General features: G+C 40.9%; 1 protein-coding gene across 3 annotated transcripts in view; it reads right to left on the reverse strand.

The window, feature by feature from the left end:
- Nucleotides 1-15,685, reverse strand: part of DENND1B (DENN domain containing 1B) — a 153,973-nt gene that overhangs the window by 96,969 nt on the left and 41,319 nt on the right. For all 3 annotated transcript variants that reach the window (XM_075287410.1, XM_075287411.1, XM_075287409.1), the window contains exon 4: nt 2-51. In XM_075287410.1, coding sequence (XP_075143511.1) covers nt 2-51 — 50 coding nt within the window. The remainder of the gene's footprint in view (nt 1; nt 52-15,685) is intronic.

Below are 15,685 nucleotides of genomic sequence, written 5' to 3' on the forward strand. Positions count from 1 at the left end.
CCTTTCGATTGCAAAGGGAAAGCAGAACTTTGGCACCATGCATAACAAGTCCTACAAAAGAAAACAGGAAAAGAGTCATTTCTAAAAGAGAACACAATGAACAGAGGATGCTGTATGAAAACGCTATAAAAGGGAACTATTAACATGATATAATTGCTTCAATATGATCAACAAAAAATGTAAAGGATTCAATTTCCGTCAAGTGAACTTCATTTTACAACCTAAAGCTGGCCAAACACGTTGGATGAAAATAGACGCAATAGAGGATTTCAACCAATCTTTTAACAATTCTGTCAGGATAGACATTTCCAATCATAGCTAATCATTTTTTCTAAATCTTTTTTACAAAACTTATCCCTTTTACCTTCCAGTCTAATATGGTATATTGATGGTCAGATCAACACGATGATCATGTGATGTATGACTGATCAGTATAATGGCCCATCTTAAAGGGGTTTTCCAGGATATTTCCTCTCACTAGGAAAGGCCCTTCAAGTGACATGTAGACAAGCGTTCCTGTGCCTGGTATTGCAGCTGAACCACACATGTGCTGATCTGCAGTAACACACATGGATCTGATGGTGGAAACCCCAAAGACCGTATCTAGATGGCCATTAATGTAATACTCCAGAAATCTCCATGAATTGAATGTGTGTAACATCTCAAGATCTGTATTTTGTTACTGACAGATACAGTACAATCTTAGGCCAGGTTCACGTAACCAGTCTGTTGCTTTCATCCCTCATAGGATGAGATTAATGCACTTAGACATACTTTGGTCATGGTTTGGTTTTGTTTTTTTACATTACAGTTAATGCAAAAGGAGGATGCTCCCTCTCTATCATTTATTGTATCATTTTTTATGACGGATAAGAGCAATGGACTGTAATCTTTTCCTTAAAGAGGTTTAACCACAAAAAAACAAGATACTGAATGAGACTTTCTCAGGTTGGCCTGATGAAGACACCAGACTAGGTGTCGAAAAGCGTTGCCATTGATCCAATAAAGAATTGAAAATTACAGCAGCGCATTTTTTATTCCAGAGATTTTTTATCTTTGTTTTCTGTCCTTTCTCCACCCATGGTAACTTCCACTGATAACAAGAATGGGGGTCCCTTGTACCTCTATCTGAATGGAGTCTGATGGATGTGCTGCCCCGGCTTCATAGTACTTTGCTATCTCCAGCAGTCCCACACTAGTGAATGGAGTGGAAACGCACCAGCATGACCATCTCTCCATTTAGACAGAGGCACATGAAAACCCACATTCTCCTGATCACTGGGGGGCCCCAAGGGTTAAATCTCATCAATCTACCGATAAGCGGTCTTTGTAAGCAAACCCCATTAAATCAGCCATGTGGGAAATTAGGGTTCCCATTAACCCTATGACCGTAAATTAATAAAATCGGATCATCTGGCTGGGAAAGAATGTGAGCTCCAACGTTCAACATCTCAATGCAAAAAGATGGCCAAAAATGCAAACTATCATATTGTTTAAATAAATAAAAATAAAAAAAAAACCTAAGTGTGTCCAAGGCTGCAGAATTGATACTTTGTGAGGACTACAAGTACTTACTAACAAGTCAGGAGATGTGCCTGGCCACTTTACACAGGGTACAGGTTACGTTTTTATGTTTTTCACCTTATTACTGCCAGTCTAGCAAATATTACACTTAAAAGTTTTTTTCGCAGAAAAAGTCAAGGGGTCGGACTTATTTTCCATGGGAGAAACAAAGAATGAATTGACCCTTGCAGCTGATTTTTTCAATTGTTCATGGCAGTCTTTCAGCTATTCTTTGTATAGTCTGCCCATGACAGAGCACAAGCGTGCCGTCTTCCCAGATGATATATTCCACATTAACTCATTGAAATAATGCATACGAGGCCAAGATCAAAGTATGGTACAGTGTGATATGGGCTTTTACCAATAATGTATCGTAGAATCCACCTAGAATCTTCTTCTAATGGTCTTTAACTAGACAATAAGTGTCTAGAAGAGCAAAGGAGGATGTTAAAGGGGCTCTATCCTTGGGAAAAGTCATTTTTAGCTAAACACATACTTACATAGCCTTTAGAAAGGCTATTCCACACCTACTTTTTGTATGTAAATTGCCTCAGTGGTTTTTGAATGAGCCCATTTTTATTCGTATGCTAATTAGCTTCCAGCCAGCACAGGAAGTTCCCAGCAGCACTTGTCTCTGCTATTCTCTCCTATCTGTGTGTGCAAGCAGGAAGCAGGAAGTCATCAGCAGCCTGTGCTGTACACATACATAGGAAAGAATAGCACAGGGTGCACGATGAGACTTCCGGGTGCACCAAGAGGCTAATTAGCATATGAATAAAAACAGGCTCATTCAAAAACCACTGAGGTGATTTACATACTAAAGGTAGGTGTGGAATAGCCTTTCTAAAAGCTATGCAAGGATGTGCTTAGTTGAAAATGACTTTTCCCAATGATAGAGCCCCTTTAAAGGAGGCCTGTCTGCTCTCTTAACATGGCCATCTTAGTAAATACTTGTACATGACACTATAACTCAGGAACATCTCTTTTTTACCGTGCGTTGTGTCTCTCCTCGGTTATTCCCACTAGAAATATATTACATTTACAAGTAGGTCTTACCAGCTGGGCGTAACAATGCTAATATATACGTTGCATTACATGAAGCTTCCTAGCAGGACTGTGGTGTCAGTCATGGAGTCAGAGGTGTCACCAATTTTGGGTGAAGTCGGAAAAAAGTTACCAGCTCAGACTTCAAAATAAAAGCATTATATTTCATAATATTACACAGTTATTAATATTGTATAATCACAATTTGATAAACAGGGTTTTTTTTTTGCATATTTACAGTCATAGGAAGTCAGGCTGTATTCACACCTACGCTCATTGCCCATTCGGGGTTTCCATCCATCATTCTGCTTAAAAAAGGTGTCTAGAAAAGTCCTGTGAGTTTCTGCTTTTTTTTTTAAAGGGATCCTATCATTAAAGGGGCTCTATGAGCAGATTTATGTTTTATGAGCTAAAGATATGCCTACATAGCCTATAAAAAACTATTCAGGTGCTATTAGTTTGTAAAAAGACACCCCACCCCCATTTTTGTTAATTACCTTGGTAATCGATATGTAAATGAGCTTGATCTTGCACAGTGAGAACATTACAGTCGTGCACCCCTTAGCGTCATAGCTTCTGCATGCCCACCGCTGCCTCCAAGCCCTCCCTCCTCCTGCTTATTCACTGTGGTTTCTATTGAAAGCACGCGCGTGTGCAGTATCGCTCCCTCTGGCACGCTACTGTGCATGCTCCAGCTCGTAATGTTCTCTATGGCCTGCTTACTGTGTAAGCAGCCATTTTTCTTGTGGCCGCAGGCATGCGCAGTCTGCTCTGCCTGAGACCTAGAAGTTTCACCCCCACCGCCAGAAGAAGACGCGCGATTAGGCCGTTTCTGAAGACGATGGAGTTCTGGAGAGTTCTCTCGCAGCATTGGGGACGCCCCCAGTGCTGTTTGAGAGCTGGGGCCTGCCGTGCTGCGAAATAACTCATTTGCATACCGACGAAAACCGGGATTTCTACCGAACGGCGGCTTGGAGAAGACATCTAAAGGTAGGAGAAGAATAACATTTCTTAAGGCTATTCCTACGTGTTAGTCACAAAAAATTGTGTTTTAATGATAGAATCCCTTTAAGCGGATTAGGTTTCCATTCATCGAGTCCCCAAGCGGGTGTGAACTTGGCATAAGAGTCAGTGGTTTGGCTCACCCAATCCACAGATCACAAACTTCACGGCTGCCAGTGGGTGTCCAAGAAAATGATGGTAATATCTTAGTTATCATATATAAAAATTCATGAAGATTTGCACACTTCTTAAAAATCTGTAACACTTTCGTTTATAAAAGAGCCGTACTAAATGTTCCCCTCAATCCGAAACCCCCCCACAATGTCAGCCACAGAAAATAACACGACATATATGATAATATAACACAAGTATTGCAACAGATATAGCGGATTGATAACACAGACATCCAGTTTTGCCAGAAGAGGCCAAATCTGAGAATTATACAAAATATCATGGACTGTAATGTACAAAGGATGGAAAGTGGGTTTGAGCTTTCCCAGCTGGACAGCACGGGTGGCCTTTAAGATTCTTATATGCACAGAGTGGTTCTTAAAAATTTCGCTGAGGCTGACATTAGAGTTTTCTTTTTTGGATCTCTGAAAAGAGACCGAGATTCCCACACTCCTGCTGAGACTCCCTTTTTAATAAAGACATATGGGTATCACATGAGATTTCTTGCTATATGGAAAACATCCCTGTCCTGTATACTGATGTGATGCCTGAAAAGAATTTGTCATATGCGATCACCATTTTATAATAAACTACAAGAGACAGGAGGTCATGGGGGGAGGGGATGTGAACGTCCTTACAAAACATATGGAAACACACAAAACTGTATATGTTAGTTTACAATATTTGCAAGTAGCAGTGGAAGCTTGTGGATGCTGGCACGGAGCGCGACATGCAAGAAGAGCATTTAGGACAGCTATTCAGTTAGGGACAGATCACTCTATTTTCTTCACATTTTAGGGGTTCGCTGGTATGTGCAGAGAACGAAGCAGCCATTAGACCGGGAGTACAGACACAAGGACAGACTTGGATGTTGCCAACCTGATGGTTCAGAAAGGCTGTGGGGTCGGAATGCGGGTCAAAATCAGAAATAAGTTACCAACACCAGCTTCAATATAAAGGATTCAATACTTTCAATTATAAATATTCTATAGTTTGTTATTTAATTACTTTCATAAGAATTCAGTCACTAACTTACTAATGAATTAAAAGGATCTTTACAGTTTATTTCTCTTACTTGTATAGCACCACCATATTCCATAGCGCTTTACAGACATTGTTAAAACTGAACCATATGGGCTCACAATCTAAATTCCCTATCAGTATGACTCTGGAGCATTGGAGGAAACCTGAGTAACCAGAGAAAATCCACACAACACAGGGAGAACATACAGACTCCTTGGTGTGATTAAAGGGATTCTACCATTAAAGTCAAATTTTTTCTCGATCACACGTAGGAATAACCTTAAGAAAGGCTATTCTTCTCCTACCTTTAGATGTCTTCTCCGCGCTGCCGTTCGGTATAAATTCCGGTTTTCGTCAGTATGCAAATGAGAGAAATCTCCAGCAACGCCTCCATCGTCTTCAGGTTTCTGCAATGTGGGGCCTCAGCCCCTTAGGTGGTACAAGGTTGAAAAGTTGCATGTGACTCCAAACTTAAGGCTACATTTAAGAAGTCTCCTCAGTATCCTTCTCCTGTCTAAAAGCATTGTATTATAATAAATATTAAATCAATAAGATGCAAGCGTGAAATGAGGAAATTTTAGGGCTAGTTCACACGGGGCGCGGGATGGCGTATTTTTGTCCTGATTTTGACGCAAATGAATGGGCTTAGGCCGGAGGGTGCTGCCGCTGAATCAGCCACAGAATCTGCCTGAAGAAGGGGCAGCTCGCTTCTTTTTTCCGTGAGCGGGAATATGCTGCTCAAGGAAAAAAGTAAGTTAGCGGTCTACATAGACCTCCATTGTGAGGGGGCGGATTCTGATGTGGATTCAGCGCCAAAATCCGGCCCCTCTTGCCCCGTGTGAACGAGCCCTTAGAGGTCAGGACTTTAGGCGCTGTGTGTTCATTGCTTGAATAATAAATACACACAAACATAACCCAACCAACACTACAGGGTATGTCACCCAGTGTCACAAAACTCCTAAATGATATATTGTCCTTATTACACTGCGATTCATCCTCTTGTTCTGTCACACTTCAACATTAACAGGGAGAGTTGCTGTTCAGGGGTCTGGAAAAGCTGTGTGTCATCCCCTGTGGGGTAACAGCAATCTCATTCCAGAGACTAATAAATGGCAGCTTCAGGACTAATAGTTACAAGACGTCAAGAGCTGAATAAATTGTGACAGGATACAATAAGGACCTCACACACAAACTAAGAATGAGAGCTTTATCTGATAAGAAGAGAACTTGTGAAGTGTCACATTGTGGCTCCTCGAGATGTCGCTGTGATGCATTTCGCTAGACAGTCACATGCATGTGCATCTATCCACAGATAACACGTGCATGCTATCTATTTCACAGACAGCTGCACTCCAATATTCGCACACTGTGGGCAAATTCCTAAGTGGACACACATGCGCACACAGACACATGCAGGATGGAGTGTTGTGTGTTGGCGAGATGCCTGGTCCCAGTCTCCAGGGAAAATCCACTTTAAAACCTTGGAAGTCTTTAAAATTCATTTAGCCAGCAGGTCTGTGGAGCGTTTTATAAACAGCGCAGACAGGGGAGGGGGATTCTCTCCTAGCTTAGGTCATAGACAAAGCAACTTGAGGCTCTATCCCCTGGTAGCGTGAACTGGGGCTCCGCCGATCAATAGAAAATTGTCTTGTACGTCTTAAAGCGCTACAAAGTCTTCTGTAATTATAAGAATCTTTACAAAAGGTGAAAAATAAGATACAAAAAGGCGAGAAAGGGAGATGGATGAAAGACTGAAAATAGAGAAGACAAACAGAAAGAAAAGAGGAAGGTGTCAGAATGTGCCAATGGTAAATGATAGTGAACCTGTCAGGTGATTGTGCTATTATGTACATGAGCGGGACATGATATGATAGAGAAGATGAGCTCTGAGGGAGTAGATCACTGCGATTAGGTTTTCTAAACAAAATCTTAGTAAATCCTGACAGGACTCTTAGGAGAGACAGTGAGAGTCCTGCTTACTCTGCCCACAAAGGGTGATTGACAGAATGTCCTGTATAAGTGTGTGTACACAGAAGACTGTCAATCAACCAGTGTAGGCAGGGTCAGCAGGACTCTCACTATCACTATCAGCAGGACTCTCACTATCATTATCAGCAGGACTCTCACTATCATTATCAGCAGGACTCTCACTATCCCTATCACTATCAGCAGTACTCTCACTATCCCTATCACTATCAGCAGGACTCTCACTATCCCTACCACTATCAGCAGGACTCTCACTATCCCTATCACTATTAGCAGGACTCTCACTATCCTTATCACTAGGACTCTCACTATCCCTATCACTATCAGAAGGACTCTCACTATCCCTATCAGCAGGACTCTCACTATCCCTATCAGCAGGACTCTCACTATCCCTATCACTATCAGCAGGACTCTCACTATCACTATCAGCAGGACTCTCACTATCACTATCAGCAGGACTCTCACTATCACTATCAGCAGGACTCTCACTATCCCTATCAGCAGGACTCTCACTATCCCTATTACTATCAGCAGGACTCTCACTATCCCTATCAGCAGGACTTTCACTATCCCTATCAGCAGGACTCTCACTATCACTATCAGCAGGACTCTCACTATCACTATCAGCAGGACTCTCACTATCCCTATCAGCAGGACTCTCACTATCCCTATTACTATCAGCAGGACTCTCACTATCACTATCAGCAGGACTCTCACTATCCCTATTACTATCAGCAGGACTCTCACTATCACTAGGACTCTCACTATCCCTATCACTATCAGCAGTACTCTCACTATCCCTATCACTAGGACTCTCACTATCCCTATCACTATCAGCAGGACTCTCACTATCCCTATTACTATCAGCAGGACTCTCATTATCCCTATTACTATCAGCAGGACTTTCACTATCCCTATCAGCAGGACTCTCACTATCACTAGGACTCTCACTATCCCTATCACTATCAGTAGTACTCTCACTATCCCTATCACTAGGACTCTCACTATCCCTATCACTATCAGCAGGACTCTCACTATCCCTATTACTATCAGCAGGACTCTCATTATCCCTATTACTATCAGCAGGACTTTCACTATCCCTATCAGCAGGACTCTCACTATCACTAGGACTCTCACTATCCCTATCACTATCAGCAGTACTCTCACTATCCCTATCACTAGGACTCTCACTATCCCTATCACTAGCAGCAGGACTCTCACTATCCCTATTACTATCAGCAGGACTCTCATTATCCCTATCATCAGGACTCTCCCTATCACTATCAGCAGGACTCTCACTATCCCTATCACTATCAGCAGGATTCTCACTATCACTATCAGCAGGACTCTCACTATCTCTCCTAGGAGTCCTGTCAGGATTTACTCTGCTTTGTACTTCTCCAAATCATATACAACTATTTCTGACCATTAGGTGGAGACTAGACACACAAAAAGGAGAGGACAATCTGCTCCTTCAACCTCTCTGACTCACAAGCATCCGCAGGACCATACAGGACATTACAGAGAAGTACTCACCTATATCCATGTGTATAAAGCACTTGGGAGAAACATACAAAGCTTACTGTTACGTGGAGCAGCCTCTGCCTAGGTCTGTGCCATCTGTTATATCCTGAGTTCCTTCTCACTTTCCCCCATCCCCACACCATAGACTGCTATGTAAAGCTGTAATATGACATCTATAAACTCATCCTGGTGCTCCTCGAACCACACATGTACACTGTGAGCTTTATGACACGTCGCATTGTCCTGCTGGTAGATGTCATCGTCCTGAGGAAAAACAATTTGCATGTAGGGGTGAACATGGTCCGCAAGGATAGATGCATACTTGTGCTGATCCATCGTGCCTTCCACAATGATGAGTGCACCCAGATGGCTGATGACACGTGCCTTCTGCGATTGGTTATTTAATGTTGACGTCAAAAGTAGGCGGTGGTCACATTAATGACTGGACTGTGTACATTCTCTTATATCATTAGCTTATAGAGTTTGTGGAAAAGTTATTGATCATTTAACCTACAGACGTAAAGTCAGCAGAATACAAATCTATTGCATAGCCAGAAGAGAATGAGCAGAGAGAAGGAATCTACACAAGACAAGAAGATTCATCTATGCCAAGATGGCTACAGATGAATAGAGATAAGAAAGACTGGGAAAACCTTTTATCATGTTTGTAATATCTAAGGGAAAAGACATAGAAGATCTATTCAGCATCTAGATATAAGTAAATATGTAAAAATGGCAGCTCGGCAGCACAGCCTATAAGTTATACAATGTTGGTAGCACCATAAATACATTTTTTTGTGGCCAATGGTTAAAAAATCTCTAATAAGAAAGTTCCATTTTAATCACAGGGTCACATCTGGTGATGGATCAGCTTTAGGCAAGAGCTACAACAGCAGACAATCCGTGTCACATAAATATTCAGATTTTTATGAGACAGATGGGTGAAATAAAATATAATGAACATGTTACCAGGTCACTACAACCACATCGCTCACCGTATAGATGTGCTGCATTTATAACCAGCGCCTTCACAACTTCTAGAAACATTGGATAAAGGCCTATTGAGGGCAGTCACACAAGAAGCATCTAGAAGTCAATTGTATGTTCTCATGATCCCATTCCTATCCCAAACACCCCATTTTGTGTAGGTTATGGGGTGGAGGGAAAAAGAGTTGCAATACCCAAAATCTGTGGCCGCCAGCAGGTGGTGATATAGAGCTCTGCAAGGCTTCATATTAATTTTTGGCTAGCACTATATAAAGAGAGCTAGCCTTACATTCCAGTACACCATGACACAAGTATAGTCACACATGGTCGTGTGTATAACATGGCTTATTCTGTGTTTGCATTTTTCATACAATTATCTAAAAGATAAAAGTACCCATCCCATACATGTATTCACAGGCAGCTCTAATACAGACAGAGAATAGCATTACATTGAGGAGAAGGTGTGATAGCATGGAAGGACATGAAGAAGTGTATGAGGACTAATAATGAGAAACCATGAAATGGACTACAATGCTGGGAGCAATACCGAAGCATCATAGGATACTCCGCTCTACCAATCTCCTCCTGTAAGAGATAGGTGAGAAGTGAATAATGGAGAAGGGCTGGAGTGGATATAACAATGGTAGCTAGGAGAGAGTGAGATTAAAAGGGATTGTCTAAGGAATCTTAGTTTCCTGACTTCTTCTGGTTTGTGTGTGCTTTAGTTATGCTGTACCCAGGGGTTCTGGGTTGATTCCAATTCTGGGTCACGTGATCAGAACCGGCACCTATTCCCTGGGACTACCACAGGAAGTCAAATAAGACTCCCTGGAGATCCCCTTTAATGGAAGGTAGATAGTTATATAATGAATATAATACTAGGAAGGTAGGTCATAGTGAATGTAATAACAGAAGGTAAGTCATAGTGAATGTAATAATGGAAGGTAGGTCATAGTGAATGTAATAACAGAAGGTAGGTCATAGAGAATGTAATAATGGAAGGTAAGTTATAGTGAATGTAATAACAGAAGGTAAGTCATAGTGAATGTACTAACGGAAGGTAGGTCATAGTGAATGTAATAATGGAAGGTAAGTTATAGTGAAAACAATAATGGAAAATAAGAACAGCAGGTCAATGATAAGCAAGGTCGATGATTAAACATAATAATACTTAGTAATGTTTGGTAGGTGACCAGTAAACAAGACTATGGTAGGTGATAAGTAAACATAATAAGGAAAGACAAAGTGCTATTGGCAGACAATGGCCCTATATGTCCTCTTAAAGTTATTCATCGTATTTTACTTTTTAAATTTTGCTCTCCAAGTATCATCCGTGAAGAAGAAATGGACAGAAGCAGACTGAATGTCAGCCAGGAGAAAATCACTGCACAAACTATTTTATGTCTTCGCTCAACCATTGATGTCTATGGGGTCATAGAAAAAAAAAAAAAAAACGGTTGGCACACGGTCCGTCTTTTATCAGTTTTCACTGATTCATTATTGGCCATACTAAAAGATAAAGAGGACAATATCCTCTTGTGAACACACAGAAAAAATGGCTGACAAACGGATCAGACAGGGGTCAGAAATGGAAATACACCAGGGTGTATGACATCAGTTTGTTTGTTTTTTTAACGCCGTCAATACAGAGCGTTCATGTGAGAGCAGCTGTTACAAATGTATTGTATCATACACATCATTGTGTACAGAAGTAATAACCGACCACAACTCTGTGTGAACAGTCACGCACAAACACAACTGAATATCAACCACAACAAGCTCATGACATTTTCTATTCCAGTCTATTGGAGTGCAACTTTCCTAAAGTTGTCATGTAGCCGGTGGTGGTTCTAGTCTATATACGCCGGCAATTAGCATAGGGATGATAGAGAACGGTAATAAACAATAACCCCACAAGTAGGCAAGAAAGTCGTACTAACAGCTGTCAAAGAGGCAGCCACGAAAAATAATAATTAACCGGCATACACAGGGAGGAACTCCGTGCCCACGACCCCTCACAAACAGTGCCGATAAATAGAAATATCTCACAACCCACACACAAGCGCCTTTCACACCAGTCAAAATGACAGAATTTAGCTTTGAAACCTGCTGGCAACATCCTCTGCATTATTAAAAGAGTGTCTGGATATAAGGGGATTAAACACGGCCGCATACATTATTCCAAAATATGTCTAACAAGTCGCTTCATTATCCTCTGCCTTTTCACAGCTCCTTGTGATGTACAAATGCTACATTTTCCTTTTTCATTTTTTACCAACAGCTGGGAAGGGTGAGCTCCCAGCCCATTCTCAGTGTTCACATCTCGCCGTAGCCCCTTCTCCCCCTCTTCATTGTATTTCCTGCAGAACAGAGGAAGGGCCCTTCTTCTAAAGATCAATTCATATTTCCATAATCCATGCTTGTGCCTCTCCCCGGGGTGGTGGGTGTCCCTCGTGTCTTGAGCTACGTTCTACAACTGTCAATAAGTCTTGGTAACAATGGGGCTCAGACAAAGGGGTTTTGGCAGACGAAAGAGGTAGATAAGTGGGGGGAGTCTTGGCTGGTGCCATATGCTGGTTTGATTTTTAAAATGCCCTCCCGGTAAAGGAAAAACGGATTCTTCATCATAATCCCCAACATGCACTTTTAACCCTTCTGCACAACAAAGGCGAATACTATTTAATAGGTTATAAACATCATCCAGACCGGCTTCAGAGCGGACACCGTCCTTTCTATTATTAGAGTGTCTATACAGTTATATCACGCCCGTATATGTATAATTAGGTTCATGTTTAATTAATGTAGCTTTTTATTACAGCTCATGTAAAATGTGACTTATTTGTACAAGGTAAACTAGGAGAAGGAACCAGAAAACCAGATATTCTGAGATATGTGGTGACATACGTCAGTTTATAGCAACTCATCAGCGGCACTAAAAATGCAACAATGTGTCACGAAATGGAATGAGAGCGGCTCGGCCGTAAGAAATAAAGATGGAAATTTTGAAATGAGATTATCCCTTAAAGAGCGATACAGATGTAGCCATTAACCCCAGATTAAGTGGTTAAGAACTCTGTCTCCCATTCACATGTCACACGTGCCATAACCGACAAAGCAGGTGAACTAGATGGAGTACAGACCTGGATCACAGAGGAGCAGCGGAGAACGTCAATGTAACCACCAGGCAGGAGTTGTACGAAATATTCTACAGTACATGGAGCACTGTATGGACTGTATATAGACTTAGAGTGAATGTGTCGTTAGAAAATGACCTATTGTTTTTATATTAAACTTTTTTCAATGATTTTTGTTGAGTTTATTTTCATTTTCCAAGTTATTTTGAAATAAAAAAAATAATCCTGCAGTACTCACCTTAGCCACTAAGCCAAATTCTGTGAATGCACTTCCTATTCCTTAGGTGATCTCTTTTTACAGCATTCATTTCACTTATAATTCTTGCATGCAGTGCACTGATGATCTATTATGTACAATTCTGTGCAAAAGTTTTAGGCAGAGCAAGAATGCTTTTAAGGCTAGGGTCCCATGTAGTAAAGCACAAAACCACGATGGTAACACATCACATTTTTCCCCACAGCATATTTCTTTGCGATTTTGAAGAGTTTTCCTCTGCGAACCTTGTGCCTCTATTATACCTACACATCAGGACAAAATTGTTGGCACCCCTCGTTAAAAGAAAAAAAAAAAAAACAATGGTCACAGAAATAACTTGAATCTGGCAAAAGTAATAATAAGTAAAAATTCTATGAAAATGAACAAACGAAAGTCAGAAATTGCTTTTCGCTCCATCAGAATTTTTTTAAAAAATAAATAAAACTGATGAACCAGGCCTGGACAGAAATGATGGTTCTCTAAAATTAATATTTTGTTGCACAATGTTTTGAGGCAATCACTACAATCAGACGATTCCTGTAACTGTCAATGAGACTTCTGCACCTCTCAGCAGGTATTTTGGCCTCCTCCTCATGAGCAGACTGCTCCAGTTGTCTCCATTTGAAGGTGCCTTTTCCAGACGGCATGTTTCAGCTCCTTCCAAAGATGCCCAATAGGATTTAGGTCAGGGCTCATAGAAGGCCACTTCAGATTAGTCCAATGTTTTCCTATTAGCCATTCTTGGGTGTTTTAAGCTGTTTGTTTTGGGTCATTATCCTGTTGTAAGACTCATGACCTGCGACTGAGACCAAGCTTTCTGACACTGGGCAGCACATTTCTCTCTAGAATCCCTTGATAGTCTTGAGATTTCATTGTACCCTGCACAGATTCAAGACACCTTGTGCCAGATGCAGCAAAGCAGCCTCAGAACATAACAGAGTCTCCTCCATGTATCACAGTAGGGACAGTGTTCTTTTCAAGATATGCTTCATTTTTCCATCTGTGGACATAGAGCTGATGTGCCTTGCCAAAAAGTTTGATTTTTGTCTCATCTGTCCATTGGACATTCTCCCAGAAGCTTTGTGGCTTGTCAACATGTAGTTTGGTTATTATTACTTTTTTGTCAGATTCAAGTAATTTCTGTGACCATTGTGGGTTCTTCTTTCATTATGAGGGGTACCAACAATTTTGACCGCATTTGTATAAGGAAAGCACAAACATTTCCGTAGACGTAATTGAAATACTTCGATTTTCAAAAACATGAACATTTTTTAAAACGCAGATTTTTCACTGCTGATTTTTTTCGGCAATGTGTGGATGGGATTAGCCAGAATCCCATCCACTGTGCAGGTACTGTAAAATGCAGCATTTTTGAAACATGAGGCCCTGGCCTCAAAGCAGAAGTGTTAATTGTTTATTTTTGTCAATTAAAATAATGCAAAGTGAATGAACAAATAGGAGATCTAAATCACATCAATATCTGGAGGAGTAGTCCTGGAAATGATGATCTAGCCCCCACAGAGCCCAAATCGCAACAGCAACCAGTCTGCCTGGGATTACATGAAAAGACAGTAGGATTTGAGCAAGCATACATGTACACAAGAACTGTGCTTAGTTCTCCAAGATTAAGATGTAAGGTTTTTTTTTTTCTCTCCAAACCTGTGTAATGTAATCTACATTTACTGTGCATATAATTTGATCTGCATTAATATTAGATATCTATTAAACATAATAGTCTCTCATGGTAAAGGAAGAAGAGAAGCAAGCAATCTGCTGAAAGAGGGAAAACCGCTTTAAGCTTAGTTGCCATATCTGGAAATGCAGGATTTTAAAAAAATATGTTTTAAGGGAACCTGTCAAGACTACCTGGGACACTAAGCCACTCATAGGTCCTTATGAATTCGACCCTGGTTCTGCCCAGGTTAAAACCCTGACATCCCCGACTAAATGTAGGACCACGGTTGCATGTTTTTGGGTTGCTTATAGGAACTCATGCACATTGATGGGATATAACTTAACCCAGTTATCAACAACTAAGTAGGATGTTAGTATTGTCGACTATGCCTACATCCCATTGATGTGTAAAAAAATAAAATTACTTTAGTTTTTTTTTTAAGGAGAAGAAGAGAAGGAAGGATAGAAGTGCTAGATAGAGGATTTGGCTTTAGATACTGGAAAAGGAAACAAATCCCAACATTTGGAACTACTTAAAAAAAATTGTAGAAAAATCCCAATAAAGTGTATGCAGACTCCAATCTTAAGGTTTTCCTGACTTTAAAAAGGGTTGTTGCAATGAGGCTGGAGAAGGTGGAAAAAAAATTTGGGGTTTGGTTTTTTTCAGCTTCCCTAGACTCCTTACCAAAAATGGGTTGTCCAAACTCCTTTAATAGTAAAAAGAGAAACTGTAAAATGCTTTCCAGTCCACATACAGCGAGGTATAAAGTTGAGTAGATTGTATTTTTGGTTTATTAATTCCTGCTAGTTCTGGAATAGGAGTCAAGTAGGTGGTCCTACTCAGTGAGCGACATTTGTCCTGTAGTATTACAACCGTCCACTAGGACTGATGACCCCAGAGTAAACAGGGATTCACCATACTACATTTCTCCAAAGTTGAATTACAGGTATATTTGGAATATAAAAAAAAAAACTAAAAACTTGAGTCTTCAGTAGTTGATACCTTTTTTAATGGCTAACTCATAATGATGACATATGTGCAAAAAGAGAAAAACATGGCCCGCACATCCCAACCTTATACATTGATCTAGCGCTTCTCAGAAAATTTAACAATACCGAACATGAGGTTCTTGGTATACATGTATATGATCAATGTGCATAAGCCCACTAGCCACTTCACAGTGACCTCTTTATAGTGGGTCTCTACTCTACTGGGCGCAGCGCTGCACAGCGACCGCCACAACTGCAACAATGCCAGACCACTGGGTCACTCGCCCTGCGGGCCCTGTGTTGCGGTTGTGGCGGTCGCTGTGCAGCGCCG

Source organism: Leptodactylus fuscus, chromosome 9 (assembly GCF_031893055.1).
Source record: "Leptodactylus fuscus isolate aLepFus1 chromosome 9, aLepFus1.hap2, whole genome shotgun sequence".
Classification (NCBI taxonomy): domain Eukaryota; kingdom Metazoa; phylum Chordata; class Amphibia; order Anura; family Leptodactylidae; genus Leptodactylus; species Leptodactylus fuscus.